The sequence below is a fragment of the Lineus longissimus genome, chromosome 1 (genome assembly GCF_910592395.1).
Source record: "Lineus longissimus chromosome 1, tnLinLong1.2, whole genome shotgun sequence".
In the NCBI taxonomy this organism is placed as follows: domain Eukaryota; kingdom Metazoa; phylum Nemertea; class Pilidiophora; order Heteronemertea; family Lineidae; genus Lineus; species Lineus longissimus.
This window is the reverse complement of record NC_088308.1, coordinates 12,554,417-12,571,522: the sequence shown is the minus strand read 5'-3', so window position 1 is coordinate 12,571,522 and position 17,106 is coordinate 12,554,417. Positions and strand designations below refer to the sequence as shown.

Here is a 17,106-nt window from a genome sequence, read left to right as displayed (position 1 = left end):
CAGAGAGTTCTGTCCGGGAGGTCTCTAGAGACCATAGCAGATAACGAGGGGATAAAAACCGGGCGCCTGGAGGTGTGCGGCGCCTGGTTTTTTGCCAGAAAGCCTGGGACAAATTCTAGGACCGCGTCCCTCTCAGTGAAAGCCAATTTATCAAAGGCTAAAGCATGGAGCTCAGACCGCCCCTGAAGCCACCAAAGCCACCAGGAAAACGGTCTTAAAGGTCAGATGTTTAAAATCTGCCTGATGCATGGGTTCAAATGGAAATTTCATCAGAGCCCTTAAGACCACCGAGAGGTCCCACTTGGGGGAAAGCTGAATGGAGCGAGGACGCTCCAAAGACATATTGCGAAGCAACGATGAAACAGCATCATCCCAAGACGGTTGCCACGATTCAGTCAGCTTTAAGGTGACCGAAACGGCGGAGCGATAACATTTCACTCCCTGAACCGAAAACTCCCTGACCGAGAATAGAAAATTGAAGAAGTCGAGGAAGTTGGGAAGAGAGGGAGTGACCGGAGAAACTCCATGCTCCCGACACCAGTCTCGAAAGACAGCCCACTTGCTATCGTATGAATCAAGGGTAGACTGTCTCTGAGGTTGGGCGACTTTACGGATAACATCTTCCGAAAAGCCTCTCTCTCGGAGGAAATACCCGACAACCTCCAGGCGTGAAGCCTGTAAAAAGAAGGGTCTTGATGATAGACCCGGCCGATCGGGTGATAAAGCAGACAGTCCCACGCCGACAGGCGGCTGGGGTGATCCGTCAGCAGCTCCAGCAGAACCGGGAACCAGGCCTGGTTCAGCCAGCACGGAGCTATCAGACAAAGTCTGACCCGTAAACTGGCCACCTTGTTGAGTACCGGTAGCAACAGTGGGGTTGGCGGGTATGCATAAGCATTGAGGCCGTCCCAGGAGGCCGACAGGCTGTCCACTTCCAAGGCTTCCCCGTCCGGAAGGGGTGAGTAGTACAGGGGGAACCTCTTGTTCAACCGAGTCGCAAACAAGTCCACGACCGGAGCATCCCACAGGGCCCCCAGGCGAGAGACCACCTCGCGATGAAGGGTCCACTCTGTCTGGACCAGACGGTCTGACCTGGAAAGGGCGCCGGCCAAAATATTTCTCTTGCCGGGGATGTGACGGGGGAGGAGCTGGATATCCAAGCGGCGACAAAGCTGCAGGAGCTCCCAAGTGAGACAGCACAATGTGTCGGATCTCGTCCCCCCCTGTCTCCGAATATAAGCGACCACCGTCGAATTGTCGGAGAAAAGAGAAACCCTGTGATCCCTCAGATGAGATGTGAAGGCCCTCACTGCCAGGATGACAGCCTGCATCTCGAGGATATTGATCGAGAGCCGCGCATCCTCCTCTGACCACGTGCCCTTGGCGGTCAGGTCCCCTTCGTTCAAATGGGCGCCCCAACCATAAAGGGAGGCGTCCGTGAACAGGGACATCTGGGGCGACGGAGGGCTGAGCTGCACTCCGCGGAGGAGCTCTGTCTCTGAACACCAGAAACTCCACACCTCCCCCAGGAGGCACCCCGGGATAAATATCCGCTGGTCGAGGGAGTCCGTGAATGGACGCCAACTCGACAGCAGGAGGAGCTGGAGTGGGTGCATATACAGCCGGCCGAAAGGAACCTGGTCCGCTGCCGAATTGAGCAGCCCCAGCAGCGACGGAAACTGTTGGGCTGTGGCGCTGTCCTGACGGCGAAAAATCCCGACCAAGGACCGAATCTTGCGAATTCGGTCCGGAGGGGGGGACAACAGGCCCTCATGTGTGCGAAATCGCACCCCCATGAAGACATAATCCTGAGCTGCGTCCAGCTCGGATTTGTCCCAATTTAACAGCCACCCTGCCTGTCTGGCTGTGACGAGCAGAAACTTTGCCTGCTTTCCCAGACGGCGATGAGCCTGGTGCCGTAGCAGCCAGTCGTCGGGATAGCAATGGAGCTTTAAGCCCATGGCGTGAAAAGGCGCGGCAAACGCCTTGACGACTGTTGTGAAAATCAGCGGAGCAGAAGCCAGGCCGAAAGGAAGGGCCTGAAACTGATAAACCTTTCCTTCGAAGAAGAAACGAAGGAAGGGCTGAAACTCTGGATGGACTGGGACGTGTAAATACGCGTCCTGAAGGTCCAGAGAGATAGCCCAATCGTTGGGCTACACCGCGACCGCTACTGACCTGGTTGTCTCCATCTTTAAGCTGGGGACCCGGAGGAACCGATTCAAGCTGGACAGGTCGATGACCAGTCTCCACTTCCCCGACTTCTTGGGGACCAAGAAGACGTGGCTGTAAAAGCCCGGGGAGGAATGGTTGTCCACCAGGCTCACTGCCTGCTTCTTGAGAAGAGACAGGACCTCCGATCGAAGGGCAAGCGCCCTGACGGGGTCTACTGGCAAGGACACCGGGGTAGGAGTCGACGTCATAGGGGGGGACCGGAAAAGTCCAATCGGATGCCCTGTCGGAGCATATCCGGCACGGGGGAGTCTTTTTAACACCACCGGTCCCAAAAGTCTGCGAAGTGTCACAGTCTGCCACCCACGACGCCAACTGTGGGGGCGCCACCTGGTGGCACAGGAGGAAGGACTAAAGAGTCACTTGCGCTTGCCCCCGCGACCCTTCTCTTGGAAGGGACGCTTGGGCTGCCCGCCGCTCCCGCCCCTGCCTGAGGAGTGGTGGCGCTTATTGGAGCGGCGAGAAGGAGCCGCAGCTTCTGCCTGCCCTTGAGGACGAAAGGAGGAGAGGCCACGCGAGGACGAGGGCCAACGAGGAGCCGACGAACCTCGGGGGCGTCGAGACCCCACCTGTAGTCCCCTGCCCGCGGCCTGTGAATAGGAACGCGGATGGGGGGCGGCCTGAGGAGTCGAGACTGACTCCATCAGGCGATCAAGACTGTGCCTGAGCACCCATGGTGTCAGGCAGGGAGTCATGGAACAAGAAAGGGTCACTCAATGGAGCGGTCCTTAATGCCCCCCGCAGAAACTGGGACCTGACCGTGCTCAACCCCCCCGATGAGCAGGTCGCGGTGTTTTAGAACGCCGTTAGCCACCTGCTTAGCAGTCAGATCGCTGGCATGCTGCAGGAACTGCTGGAGGGACATCGCGAGAACACGCTGTTCCTCCGAGGCATCTGCGGCTAAAGACCTGGTAAGGGCACACAGAGTCAGGTCGGCGTAAGATAACACCGCCTGGGTCTCCTTAGCCAGGGCCTCGTCATTCTTCGCGTCCTTTAAGGCAGAAGAAGAGAGGACTTTAGGGGGTACCAAACCCGAAAGTTGGATGTCGTCCTTGAGGGGCGACAGTGAAACTGGGTCGGTTCCCGACGGTGAGACCCGATAATAATCGGGTCTATAGGACAGGCTTGGAGGGGAAGCGGCCGTGAATCGCTTCCCAGCCTGAGTCTAGGCACCTGGCCCCGTAGACGGGAGCGTCGAGACCAGGGCGCGCTGGTGACCCCCGCAAGAAGGCGCTGTATCCCTAAGAGCCGTATCCAGCCATGTGGAGGCTCTAATCAGGGCCGGAGACGTGGGCAATTCTTGAAAAGCCCAGTCAGAGACCGCATCCGACTCCTGCTCGGAGGCGTCGCCGAACAAGTCGAACGGCACCTTACCGAGGGCGGGTTTGACCGTCGGGAGAGGACAAGTGTCTTGCGGCACAACTGCCGAACAAGAGTGCGCAAGTCGCGCATACCCGCGACAATGGCGGAGTCCTCACCCCCAGACGGGGGGTCAGCCTGAGAGGCCAAAAAAGACTGTGAGTCGCTAAACTCACAGTCCATTGGCTGATGACTCAAATCAAAAGCCACCGGCCTCTCGGCCGGGCGAGCCGAGGACCTGTCATGGAGGTTGGAAGCCTCCATGCGGTCCGTCAGGCTCCTAAGCAACTGCCGTTGCTCCTCCGTGAGAGAGGAAGCAAGAGGCTGAGGCTCAGAGCTCAAATCGGCCTCCCGTGGGGCAGGCACAGGAGGGGGGAGGGGGGCATGCCTGATCGGCAGCCACACCCGTCAACCCCGACATACACGACAGAGCAGGGTGGGGTCGGACCGGGGAAATGGACGGTCAGACGGCACCCATAACGGGGGGGGGGGGGCACCAGGGCCCCTCGCCCGTGAATAGTGGTCGATCACCGACCCACCTGCCCACACCGGGCAGGACACCTCTGGGTGCGGTGAACAGCGGCAAAGACGGGAAGGTGAAAACCGGTCCTGCCCCGCCAGGGGACGTCTGAAGAGACGACCGACTCATAGAGTGAGGGTCGGACGGACGAGCCCCCCCCCCAAAGCGAAGGGGTGGCGGATCCCCGGAGTGGCCGTGGACTCGACCGTGGCGCTGGCAGAGCCAGCTGCCGCCGGTAAGGACAACCCCGTCGCAAACCCCCGTCGCAAACCCCGGAGGGGGAAGGGGGAGCACACCTGAAATAACAGGCGGCTCACCGGGGGCGACGCTGCTCACCAACCCATGACGGGTGGGGGCATCGGTGGGGGGATCGGGACGGGGCCCTGGAAAGGGGGCAGGGCTAGCCCTGGGGAGTGTCCCTGAATCAGGGTCACCAACACTCAAACCCAAGGCCTCCCCAGGGGGCACACCCCCAAAAGAGGGGTGCCCGGCCTGGGGGGAGGGGTCGGGAGGGGTCGAAACCCCCCCAGAGCTCCGTGGACCTCACCACTTAGCGGGGGTCCGTGAGGAGGGCGAGGGAGAGAGAGTCAAAGACCCCCTTCCCTTTGAGGGCCGCGCCCCTCTCCTCACCTTTTTCGTCTTCTTGCCGGCTGTGCCGGGAGAAGAGGAAGGCATCCCGGGGGCGGAAGGGTCCGGCCCAATGGGGGCGGAACTACCCGCACCCCGACACGGGGAACAACCGGGCCGGGGACTATGAATCCCCGATACACCCGTAAAAGGACCTCGAAAACCCGCCCTGAAGGGCAGGAGGTCCAGAACAAAGAGTGGAACACCCAAAGAAGTAAGAAAGGACGGTAATAACGATGTCATTACGCCGAATATCTAATAGAAAAAAACACAAAAGTATAAAACGAACGGTCACGTGACCAACAGCCCGGGAAAACGGAGAAAAAATTTCTTGGGAGACGGCAGAAAAAGCACGCTCCAAAAGCAGAAATCGAGGGAGGATAGTAAAAGAATGATCTCACCCGTCTCATAGAGTCAATAAGCGTCCCGAAGGTGTCCTGGGGTGTCCTTCTTAAGCGTAGAATCGGCCAGAATTTGGCGAAAACAACGCGAGAGAAACTCTGTATAATGTGCTACAGTGTGCCGAGGAAGAAGTACTGGTGATGGCGGCTCACACGAGGCAGAGGCTGTATAGGGGCACCGCCTAGGTGTAGCTAAGCGAACTAGCTAAGAGATTTCTATTATGAAGAGATTATTTCTTCCTCGGGTGTGTCCGAATGGAGTACACATGCAAAAGCCTGACGTGGGTAGAGTATGAACGACATAAAATTGGTTTATCCTGTTGAGCTGACAGAGAAATAGCTCAGAATTCTGAGTGTTAATGCTTAAATGGCTATTCAACTGAAGAAACAGACCTAAATAAGCTAATTAGCCTAATTAATATTCATAAATCGCAAATTTCGTCGGCGGATTCGAACTCCTGTGGTCAAAGTACCCTTAAATGCCAACTTTAATGTTAGTTGGATCATCCATCAGGGATTAATATTTATAAATGCTTTAAAAATGTCCAATTTGGTACTCAGAACGGCGCCATCAGTAGGTCAAGATGCAATAGGTTTTTCCATTGTCTTTCTTAACCCTTTCGGACCTGAGCAACCGTGACACGGTTGATCTTGACCCCACCGCAATTACCCGAGCAACCGTGGGGCGGTTGATGCAGAAGATCGTTGATAACTAGCAAATTACGATGCTGCCATCTTCGAACTGCCTATCAAACCAATGTCTAAAATCAATGAAACCAGTCTCGCTGGTTTCGGGGATTCCCCACCGATATATACGGCCGTAGTAGACATTTGTACTCCATGCATTGTAGGACCATGTCGAGGTTGCGGGTGTGAAAAATTCAAAAACAGGGTGATCTAGTATTTTTTCACCTAAATATCAGGTAAAAACAATTTGTTTATCACAGTTTCAAAGTTATAATAGTTATAATAAAGATATAAAAACAAAAGAAGTGGTTTTTACCTTTTATTTTGGCTGAAATATGAAATTATGTCGTTTTCGTCAGATTTTGACATTTTCGCCCAAAAATGAGGAAAATGTCCCAAAATCATAATTTCGAAGATAATTGAAAAGAAAATGTGGGAAAATGAAGATGACCCACCCCCCTACCTATTCCATGCAGTTTTGTTGGTGGTTCTTGAAACTAAGAGAGCCAAGAATTTTCAAAGTAAAAAAAATCACTTGCGGACAGTTTTCAGAATATGCTAATGAGGTCACATGACCTCATTAGCATTCCCACTAAAATATTCTCCATTTAGTTGTCTATCCAACCCAAGCAGTCATTTCCTTCTATCTCTCTTATTTTCAACACACCAGGCCAGCAGAAAAAAGCTCTTAAAATCCCCATTTTGGGCCTGGGTAGATGGGTGGGTTAGGTGTTGGGTCCGAAAGGGTTAATGATATGCGATTGTTTTAAAATATTAAAAAAATCATAGAAAATCAACCAATTGACCGATTTGTAAATTTTTTCACCGTTGTTTTAGTTAGACCAATCCCTATTCAATGAAGTTATGAAAACCCCTATTTTAGTACTTACATTTTTTGCCTAAACTCCCTGCCATTGGCTGCCGGTCAAATATAGAATTTTATTCAAGGTCTTATCACACATTTTCCCCGCGCTTCACAGAACACCACCATCATATTTATCGGATCTAGTCAATCGTTACCAGCCAACTAGGCCACTGCGCTCAGAATTTAAACATAAATTAATTGTTCCTAGGACAAAAAACAATGAAACGGCCAGGGGCCATTGTGCTCACCGTATAGATATTTGGTGCTTTGGAATTCATCCAGGTTAAGAAACATTGTACATGTATAGTATACAGGTCAAACCAAAGTCGGTATGACATGTGATGTATCGTTGCTTGGAGTAAAGCTGAGCGCACACGGGCAACAAAATGACAGCGAAACTGAAAACATTTGTTTTCAGTTGTTTTCGAAATGTTTTGCGTCTTTGTCGTGTTTGTTTCAATCACCCGCACACGGGAGACAAAATGACACGGTCACGTCACAGGTCACGTCAAAAACAAGGGGTTACCATGGTTGCGCCATACGTCACACCCCCGGTTACACCCGCGTATTCCAAGATGGCGGCCGCCATGCATAACAACCGCTTCACAATTTTAGCATTTCTGCTTGTTCTTCGTAACCACCGTCACCTCGAACCGGGCAGGCCTTTCCTGCCACAGCTCGACCAACCTGCCCTCGAGCTCAGTCGTCCATATTAATTCATGCAATTCCGATTCTTCATCCACAATCAACTCCATTTCGTTTAAAATTGGCGCTGCCATTTTGACCTGGCTTGGTTGGTATCACATGATGCTGAACGTCATCATGATTGGCTGATGACGAGGATGACGCAAAAAATTTTTACGTTTCGTTGCAATCACCCGCAAACGGGCGACGTTTTGACGAAAAACATTTTGACTAGGTCAAAAATATATTGCATGTTTAATATTCGAAAACTGTTTCAAAAACAAATGTTTTTGAAAAACAAATTGTGAAAAAATATTTGAAAACAAATGTTTTCAGGTTTTTTTGTCATTTTGTCGCCCATGTGCGCTCAGCTTAAGTATCATAAGAATATCATCAAAAACAAGTCACTAATAAATGAGATATTGCACTTTTTACCTATTTTAGTTTGGTGGCCAAGTTGAGTACCAGATCAGATTGAAATTTGGTGTCCGAGGTTACATGACGTAGGGAGTCATGTGTACCAAGTTTAAAGTTCATAGCTTTAGTGGTTAAGAAACGTGCCGTAGTTACACACAAACGGCCAATTCACACCATTTGACCTCTGTGACCTTGAAAATAAGGTCAAATCAAAAACCCGTAGGATTACCTACCATAAAAACAAAATTGAAAAAAGTCACTATTAAGCGAGATATTGCACTTTTTACTTTTTTTTGTTTTGGCCCCCTGGTGGCCAAGTCGAGAATCAGATCAGACCGAAATTCGGTGGCAGAGGTTATATGATGTAGGGAGTCATGTGTACCAAATTTCAAGTTCATAGCTTTATTGGTAAAGAAACGTGCCACAGTTACGCTCAAATGGCCAATTTATGCCATTTGACCTCTGTGACCTTGACAAGTACATCAAATCAAAAACCCGCATCACATGTGATGTATCCTTGCTAAGAGTATCTACCATAACATTTTTACCACAAACTAATCAGTAATAAGTGAGATATCACACTATTTATGTTGTCAGTTTTGGCACCCTAGTGGCCAAGTTAAGAATCAGACCGGACCGAAATTCAGTGTCAAAGGTCATCTGACCTAGGGGGTCATGCAAACAAAGTTTTGAGTCCATAGCCCTAGCGGTTAAGAAACGTGGCACTGTTTTAGAAATAGGATACGACGGACGACGACGACGACGGACACTGCGGTGTTGTATAGACTCCCCTGCGGTGAGCCAAAAATGGAGAGCGGTCATTTCAGTTCAGTGGACCATACTTGTGGAACTCTCTGCCCGAGGATATAGTTGTGATAAATGACTCCAAATCTTTCAGGCGTGCCTTGAAAACCCAACTTTTTAAATTAGCTTTTGACCCATAACTCTTTTGGATACTTTTACTTGGACACTTTTAACTTTTTACTTGTTAAGATATTCATCTTTTTAAATTTATTTTCGCAATGGACATTTTAAAATGCTATAATATCTGTACAGTGCCCTGGAGCAAGCCTAGAACTTGGACATGGCACTATAATATGCTGCATTTTATTATTATATTATTATTAGTTTTGGCCTCCTGGTGGCCAAGTGGACCATCAGATCAGATTGAAATTCGGTGTTCGAAGTAACATGATGTAGGGAGTCATGTGTACCAAATTTCAAGTTCATAGCTTCAGTGGTTAAGAAACGTGCCTTAGTTACACTCAAACGACCAATTTACGCCATTTGACCGCTGTGACCTTGAAAATTAGGTCAAATCAGAAACACGTATGATATGCGTGCGATGTATCCTTACTAGGAGAACCAACCAAAAAAAAAATTATCGAAAACGAGTTACTTATAAGAGAGATATCACACTTTTTAGGTTACCACTTCTGGCCCCCTGGTGGGCAAGTCAAGAATCAGATCGGATCGAAATTCATTGTCAGAGGTCACCTGGCCTGGTAGGTCCTGTTTACAAAGTTTCAAGTTCATAGCCCTAGCAGTTAAGAAACGTGCCACTGTTTGAAACAGGATACGACATACAACGGACACTGAGGTGTTGCATAGTCTCCTCTACAGTGTGCCAAAAATCATAACACAAAGCTAATTCCCCTATCCTAAAAAAGCACTGCAGCATGTACTCACAGAATGTGTAACTTCCAGTGTAGCCTGAGGTTCATCAGCAAAACAGTGGAGTATGAACTCAACTATGAGCAAGGAATAGTAAGAGTAGAAAGTCACCATTCTGTAATGGTCCTGTGCCTGTGAGAATTAGAGAAGAGGCAGGAAATGAGCGTTTTTTTATATCACTACTATAATGGACGTAGAGCTGAAATAGTTTGTCACACATCTGCTCTGTCAGTTCAGATCGGATGACCTCGAAACTTTTCCTGAAAGTCGTGGTTGATATGGAGATGGTCCTCGCCGGGTTAAATGGGTAAACTTTGCAGCGATCTCGGAGAAATAGCATTTTTTGTCCTTTCTAAATATGGGCATACTCATTAACATAAGGGGCAGGTCTGATTTGCATATGGGGCCATCTATTAAATCAAAAGTGTGGGATTATACAAAAATAAGCCGGGAAAGTATTGGGGCCACTATATGTTTAAAGCATTCATCCATCTCCGCAATTTCCCCCCTTTATTTTGGTCGTACTCTTTCACCTTACGTTGCTAATCGCTCTTAAGTTTTCAAAGTACTGTATGGGAATTCATCACGTGATACACGTCACATAATAACAAAACCGCCTCACCCGACTTAAGCACAGGGCGCAAAGTAGCGCACAGCTCCCTATATGAATACCCGGGGCAAATATGAAATATAATATAAAATCCCGATTAACATTTCTTTACTGCAATAAAAACAGGCTAACCACTGCAGATTAACAAGTAAGTGAGTGTTCCGGAACGAGTGGAGTCCGTGCGGAGGGTGTCGAAAAAACCCTCGGCGAACTACTTCCTTCATCTGGTGCTGCCACCCACTACGCTCGCGGCATTTGTTGTACTAACGAGTGGAGTCCGTGCGGAGGGTGTCGAAAAAACCCAAGGCGAACTACTTCCTTCGTCTGGTGCTGCCACCGACTATGCTCGCGGCATTTGTTGTACTAAGTTCGTAACTTCACGCCATTGCCTCTTCACCATTCGCGAAATAGTTCGTCAAAATGGAGAGGAGTTTGATTTTTCCAGTCACAATCCCTCAGACCAATCAACCCATATCACCCAGATTGTCCCAATCATCAAAATCAAGACAACATCACAACCCCCAGACATATAATTTCATTTCACCCAAATTGCCCAAACCCCACAGTAAGCCAACACCCTAAAACTACCTGCGCCATGGGTATTATGATAGTATGTATAAAAAATGAATGTAATCAAGAATACAAAGCAATCTGAGAATGCATGTTTTTAATACAGCCTTAAATTGTAACAAAATGCTCTCTTTGCAAACAATGGGAATCTTTTTCAACTTCCTCATTTTGACTTAGAGATCTGTTGTTGGTCAGATAGCTTTTAAACTGAAACACAAAGACTGCCAGAGTTTTGAAGTTTCGGAGTTCCCACTCATGAGAAATTCTTGTTTTTCATCAACAACCAGCCGTGCCAGGTTGGCAATCATTCCCAATTCCACATTTTAAGATGCTCCCATGAATCATGATTGCCCTGGCCCCAAATGCTTAATCTCTATCACAAAAAAAGTTGTAAAACTTTATCCAGCAAAATTATGGCATGTTACCTTAACTCTTTCAGTGCCAAAGATCGTACATGTACGACCTAAATTTTTAAAGGTATTCTATATCCTCTGGACGACACCAGATATCCCCAGCTCCTAAAACGTGTTTTATATGGTTTCTCTGGGCTGGGGCCATTGAATAATTTTTTCGACTGAGAGGGTGGGATTGGGTCTGCCACCCCTCATTTTTAAAATGTGAAAAATGCTCAAAATCGTCAAAAAATACCACTCCCTTAAAAAATTTACAAAAAAATAATCCCAATATGCCCTTATTTATTACTGCTGTTTTATTGAAACTAGGGGTAAAGACGAAGGTTTTGAAGAATTTTGATGACTGTATCTCAATTATTTTTGTGAAATTTTGGTTGGTGAAAATGCCCAAAAATGCCCAAATCCTGGGCACTGAAAGAGTTAATAGAATCTTTGAGAATATACATGAAAACCACTATTTCAATAAAGAGCATGCACTATTTGCCCGGGGCAACATGATTCGCGTCTTTGGATCACCCTTTTGAGTTTTTGCCATTTCAGAAGTTCCAAATTCTTATTTTCTTGCAATACTTTATGCCACCTGTTTGTGCCGGGGGGGGGGGGACGGTGGGTACAAACACCCACATTTGCTTCAAGAAGGCCTTCTCAGGGTTTCATACAGAGGGGGACTCATGTTTTAAAGTCTAAAGTGGCATTCTAAGAAACTAAGAAGCAGATTTTAAAAGCGTTTTCAGGTGCAAAAAAAGTATAAGGAGGGGTCATTTTCTTTCTTTTTTAAACGTTTTTTTTCTTCTTTTTTTCAAAAGAAAACTTGCCCTAAATACTTGCAGCACACCCAAAAAAAAAATGGCAAGATCTGATAAAACTATATACCCAGCAGAATCGAAATTCAAGACGGCTGTGGTGGCCATATTGAATTTTGGATTGCATTGATTTTTAAAAGGAACATTCCTCCAGTCATTCTCAATAAGCGCCATAGAATGAGACTGTTCAAGCAAGGCATTTGTCTGATAAATGATAGAAAGTGGAAAGTTATTGACATTCACCCAGGCCCTTCCAATGCATGTTCGGCCAGCTCCTAGACCTACTACTGATTCAAAACTAGAGCATTTATTTGTCCACAACATGACAAAGATGAGAATGGAAGAAATTAGTATTGAAGACACTATCATCAATGATCATGCTATGATGTCTGCATTAATTCAGCTCTGGGCAATTCTTTAAAAATACTTACCATGCCAAAGTTGATGATGTAGGAATAAAATGGCACTATTCCAGTGATGAGAAGAATGAACCAAAATATGAAGAGAACGGCAGATGATATGGTCCCTTCGTGGCGCTCTTTTTCAATCAAAATTGTTGCAACCATCTTAAACAAAGAAAAAATTATAAATGTTATTTTAAATACTAATCCACTGCCATAAATTGAAATTGCAATCTCAAATTCAAACAAATAAGTTACAGCAAAAAAAGCAACAAACAGATTTTATTAGTATGTCATTCAAATTGATTTGATGCTAAAGTTAAAGTAACCATGTGCTCAGCTCGGTAATGTTAATGCATGTCATTTGCAGTCGATATGGGAGAACAGTTTCTGACTAATTTCACCAGTTTTCATTCCATTGAATAATATCATTCTTCTCGGCTCAATGACACAATAGAAAGTTATTGGTACTACTAAATATAGCCTTTTGGTTATAAAAGTTGACTGAATTTCAGGGTTATTGAAGAGTGTACATGTCAGATTGAAATTGGTTGACATCTGTTTAACAGTTCAGGAGTAATAGAACTTCGTTGGATTTTCAAGATGGCGCCCTGCGGTTTGTCATGGGATTAGACTAGGGATACTAATAAGAGTACATAAATCCATAATCACATGACATTTGGTTGCAATCCGATCATTCATTTCGGAGTAATAGGACTTTGTTTAATTTTAAAGATGGCCGCCTTGTGGCCATATAGGTTGATGGATTTAACTGAAAATCAGGGATGTTTTAGAGAGTACATAGATATACAATCACATGAAATTTGGTTGCAATCTTAAAATGAGTTTCAGAGTATTAGGATTTTGTTGGCGGCCATATCTGATGTCTAGAGTAGAGGGTCCCTAGATACATGTCCTCACAAGTTTAGAACCTTCTAGCTCAAATAGAAATGAAACTTGTCATCTATCGGTGATTCAGCAAACATTGACCTCTGTGACCGTGAAAAGTTGGTCAAACCGATAACCTGTACGATATGTGATGTATCCTTGCTAGGAGTACCTACCAAAGAAATTTGATGAAAATCCGACAAAAATCACGGGTCCTATTGCATGTTTTATATTTTTGCATTTCGCTCCAATAATAATATTGGAACGAAGTCATGTGTGAATCACCCCAGGGTCCAAGGGTACATGTGTACTAAGTTTTAACGACAGACCTCAAGCGGTTACGAAACGTGCCATGCTAACATATGCCGACGATGGACGACAATATTTTTGAGTTTGACCTCTGTGACCTTCAAAAGTAGGCCAAATGAAAAACCTGTATATTATGTCATGCAGTCTCATCAGAAGTATTGACAGTAACAATTTCATTGTTCTAGCTATCTAGTGTTCATGAGATATTGACAAAACAAGGTTTTCAAAGATGGTCGCCTTGAGCCAAGTAAGTAGGTCAGGAATGATTTTTTTGTGTCAAGTCATGTTGCCATAAGACATTTTTAACCAAGTTTTAACCTACTAGGCTCAATAGTGAGCAAATGTGCTCCCATTGTGTGGACAGACGGACGGACAAGACGTGACAACATAAGCTCACCCAGGTGAGCTATTAAGTTACAAGTTATAGTACTGTACTCATAGTGCGCTATGAAAAAGGTACGGGAGAAATGCCGTACAAATATGAAATGGCCAGGGCCATTGTGCTCACCTCATGTGGAGGAAAGATTGATAAAGAGCATGGTATTGTGTCATGTAGTGTAAGTTTGATGTAGGTCCAAGCAATTACAATTTCCCCAAAATGGCCAATTTACAGTACATTCGACCTCTGTGACCTTGAAAAGTAGGTCAAATCAAAGAAGACCCGGGTCACACATTGAATGGTTGTTAGAATTAGATGTACCTATGATATAAAATTGGTGCCAATCGGGCAAGTAATTACTAGGAATAATGGCATATTGAAGAATTTAGGATTTGGCCCCCTCCCTGGAGGCCAAACGGCAAATCAGATCGCACCAAACTTCGGTACCTGAGATCACCTGACCAAGGGGTACATGTGTACTTAATTTGTGATCAATAGTCATTGCAGTTAAGAAACGTGCCATAGTTACGGCCTGACGGCCAATTTACGCCATTTGACCTCTGTGACCTTGACAAGAAGGTCAAATTAACAAGAGGCCCAAGGGCCTGGCGCTCAGCTGAGTTGTTGCTGCGTTGTTCGTATATATTACATTACTCGTCAAACTCTACTAAACTAAGGACTCAAAGCCTAAGGATATTAGCTTCTGGATGTGTAACAATGAATTACGGTAGACTGGCGCAATCTACTTCAAGCAAGCTCCACCCTTGCAATGTGTGCGCAAACAGATAACCTAACCTATATTGGACCATCAATTCTACACACAGCAACATGATTCATCCTCCGCTGTTATAATGATGATGATGATGATGATCCTTTTCGCAAATTGGTCGTCTTCTGCCTTTCTTCCATATTTTAGTGCCACCAGATGTAGTCTGCCCTTGTGGAGGGAGCCTTTCAGCACAAGAATCCATGCGAATTGAATCACATGGAGAGACTAGCCCAATCACCCACTTTTGGCTGGGTAGAAATGGGTAAATCTCGCAGACTGGACCTTAAACTCTACTGCCGACGTGTGAGGCTGGTCTGACAGATGAGCAAGTAGGGTCCACCTAATGCAGAAGGCACCAGTTTCCCTAACTAAAAGGGTAACATTAACAAAATGCTCTACCCAACTCTATTATTGCCTAAAGGCCTGTGTACACTAGTAAAATATTAGCAACATTTTTACAACGTTTACAGTTGCAACAAATGTTGCAAATGTTGCGTAGTGTGTACACAGCAAAACGCGTCTTACATTTACAACATGTTGTAAAATTGTTGTAAAATTGTTGCAAATTAAATGCAATACAATTCTTTGTTGCATGTTGTAAAAATGTTGCAAACTCTTCAGCCAATCAGAAATAGGATTTGCGTCATGTGATCTACCTGAGGTCATGTGACTTGAACAAGAAGCAGGTATAGCAACTCTCAAGTGAGTGTCTTGCTTCGTAGGGTGATGAAACCTTTTCAAGAAGTTTCATCCATTCGCAGGAAGTTTTTGTATGACGGCTTGTCAGTCAGCCGTAACTCCTTTAACAGGCAGTGATATGTCCCATGATCCACCCTCATTTTGATCCAGGGCCTGGTCCATATTCTCTTTTGGTTATTTCGCCGCCTCTTCCGTCTCTCAACAATGACAGCTAAAATTGCTGCAGAAGCACTCAAAACACATCTTCTCTCCTTGGAACCATCCATTTTCCCTCCAAAATACCTATTTCCCTTTGTTCCCACGAAAAAGTTTGCAACAATTTACCAACATGTTGTAAAAATGTTGGTAAAATGTTGCTAATATTTTACTAGTGTACACCCTGCTTAAGTCAAGTGAAACTCTTACAAACCTTAGCAGAATGCCACCATTGAAATGTTGATAGCAAGTAAAAACTTTAAACAGATAGACTTGATTTTTTTAACCAACTGCCACATGCGGTTTTCTTTATTTAGTCAATTTTGAGGTAAGTATTACAGAATGAAATACTTGAATACTAAAATTGACTGGCTCTTCTGATGATTGCACTGGTGAACACCGAAGTCGATGGGATGTGCAAAGTCATAGCTCGATCCTCTCTCTTGGTCATCTGTGATGTGGTCACCAAATATGTTCAAATGCAGCTGCAGTAGTGCAGATCATTCCTGCAAAACATGACGAGGAGATAACATTTTAATTTTGATAGATAGCTAAGCTAGCCAAGTTTTATATCAAATACAAGGCCAACAACAACTGATAAGGCACTAGGGCCGAATGATCAAGGAAGTTCATTCAGAGAATACATTGTGATATTAGAGTGATGAATCGGCCCCGTTTGAAGCATTGAGCTATGTACAGTGTGCATTTTTCAGTGTGTATCAGCTATCACATTTATTGTTTGTTGACATTTCAAATCGCCGGAGTCGATCCTCAATTACACTTATGTACATTGGCAACCTTACCCGATGATATCAGAACGATGTTTATTATTGTCTTGTTTATTCACATTAGTTCTGCTATGTGACAAGAGTTATATGTTGAGTAATCCATGATTTAAAGCCGGACTTTGACATCGTTTCTCAGACCAAGCTGCATTTCGCAGATCGTTTTTTCAACGATCGTCGACGAACTATTTCAAATTAATCACATCCAATTAAACAATCCAAGCCTTCCCTAATGTCATCAACATGCAATAACACAAGCAGCCAAATATTATCGCCTATGAAATTGTGCATTTAATGAGAACTTACCTCCGAATTGACAGAACGCGACCTATTCCATAGCATGGTCTCCTTACGTCTGAACTGCGCAGACTCCGAGACGTGACGTTCGCTGCACGTGGGATAACTCGCGCGAAATTTAAAATGCTCTTCTTGGGGGGGTGCTCACTAAATTGTGCCAGTAACACCACCTGGTGAGAAATTCATGAACCACGCCTATTGATAATGAAAGAGAAAGCTTTGCTCTATAAGATTAGATTTGATTCATGATCCCCAACTTAAAGAATTAGGAGAAATCAGCTGCTGGAAAAGTTTTTGGAAAATTTCGCTCGGTGCCACCTTGTGGCCAAACCGCTCATCCTGCCGGACCCACATTTGGTCTATTCAGGAGTCCTGAAGGATCTCAACGCCTCAGAGGGAAAATCTATCGCCTATCCGCCATAGTTTTGAAACGTGCCTGTTTAACGGACAGACAGACAGACAGACAGACAGACAGACAGACGGACATTCATTCTACCATTTACTCATATGAATAGCTCAGCT

General features: G+C 45.8%; 1 protein-coding gene across 5 annotated transcripts in view; it reads right to left on the bottom strand.

The window, feature by feature from the left end:
* LOC135488430 (multidrug resistance-associated protein 1-like) overlaps positions 1-17,106 on the bottom strand; it is a 312,354-nt gene that overhangs the window by 242,859 nt on the left and 52,389 nt on the right. For all 5 annotated transcript variants that reach the window (XR_010446979.1, XM_064773049.1, XM_064773066.1 and 2 more), the window contains 2 exons: positions 12,294-12,428; positions 9,482-9,598 (listed from right to left, as the gene is read on the bottom strand). Coding sequence is in view for 4 of the 5 variants with exons in the window: in XM_064773049.1 (XP_064629119.1) it covers positions 9,482-9,598; positions 12,294-12,428 (252 nt within the window). In the remaining variant the exon portion in view is untranslated. The remainder of the gene's footprint in view (positions 1-9,481; positions 9,599-12,293; positions 12,429-17,106) is intronic.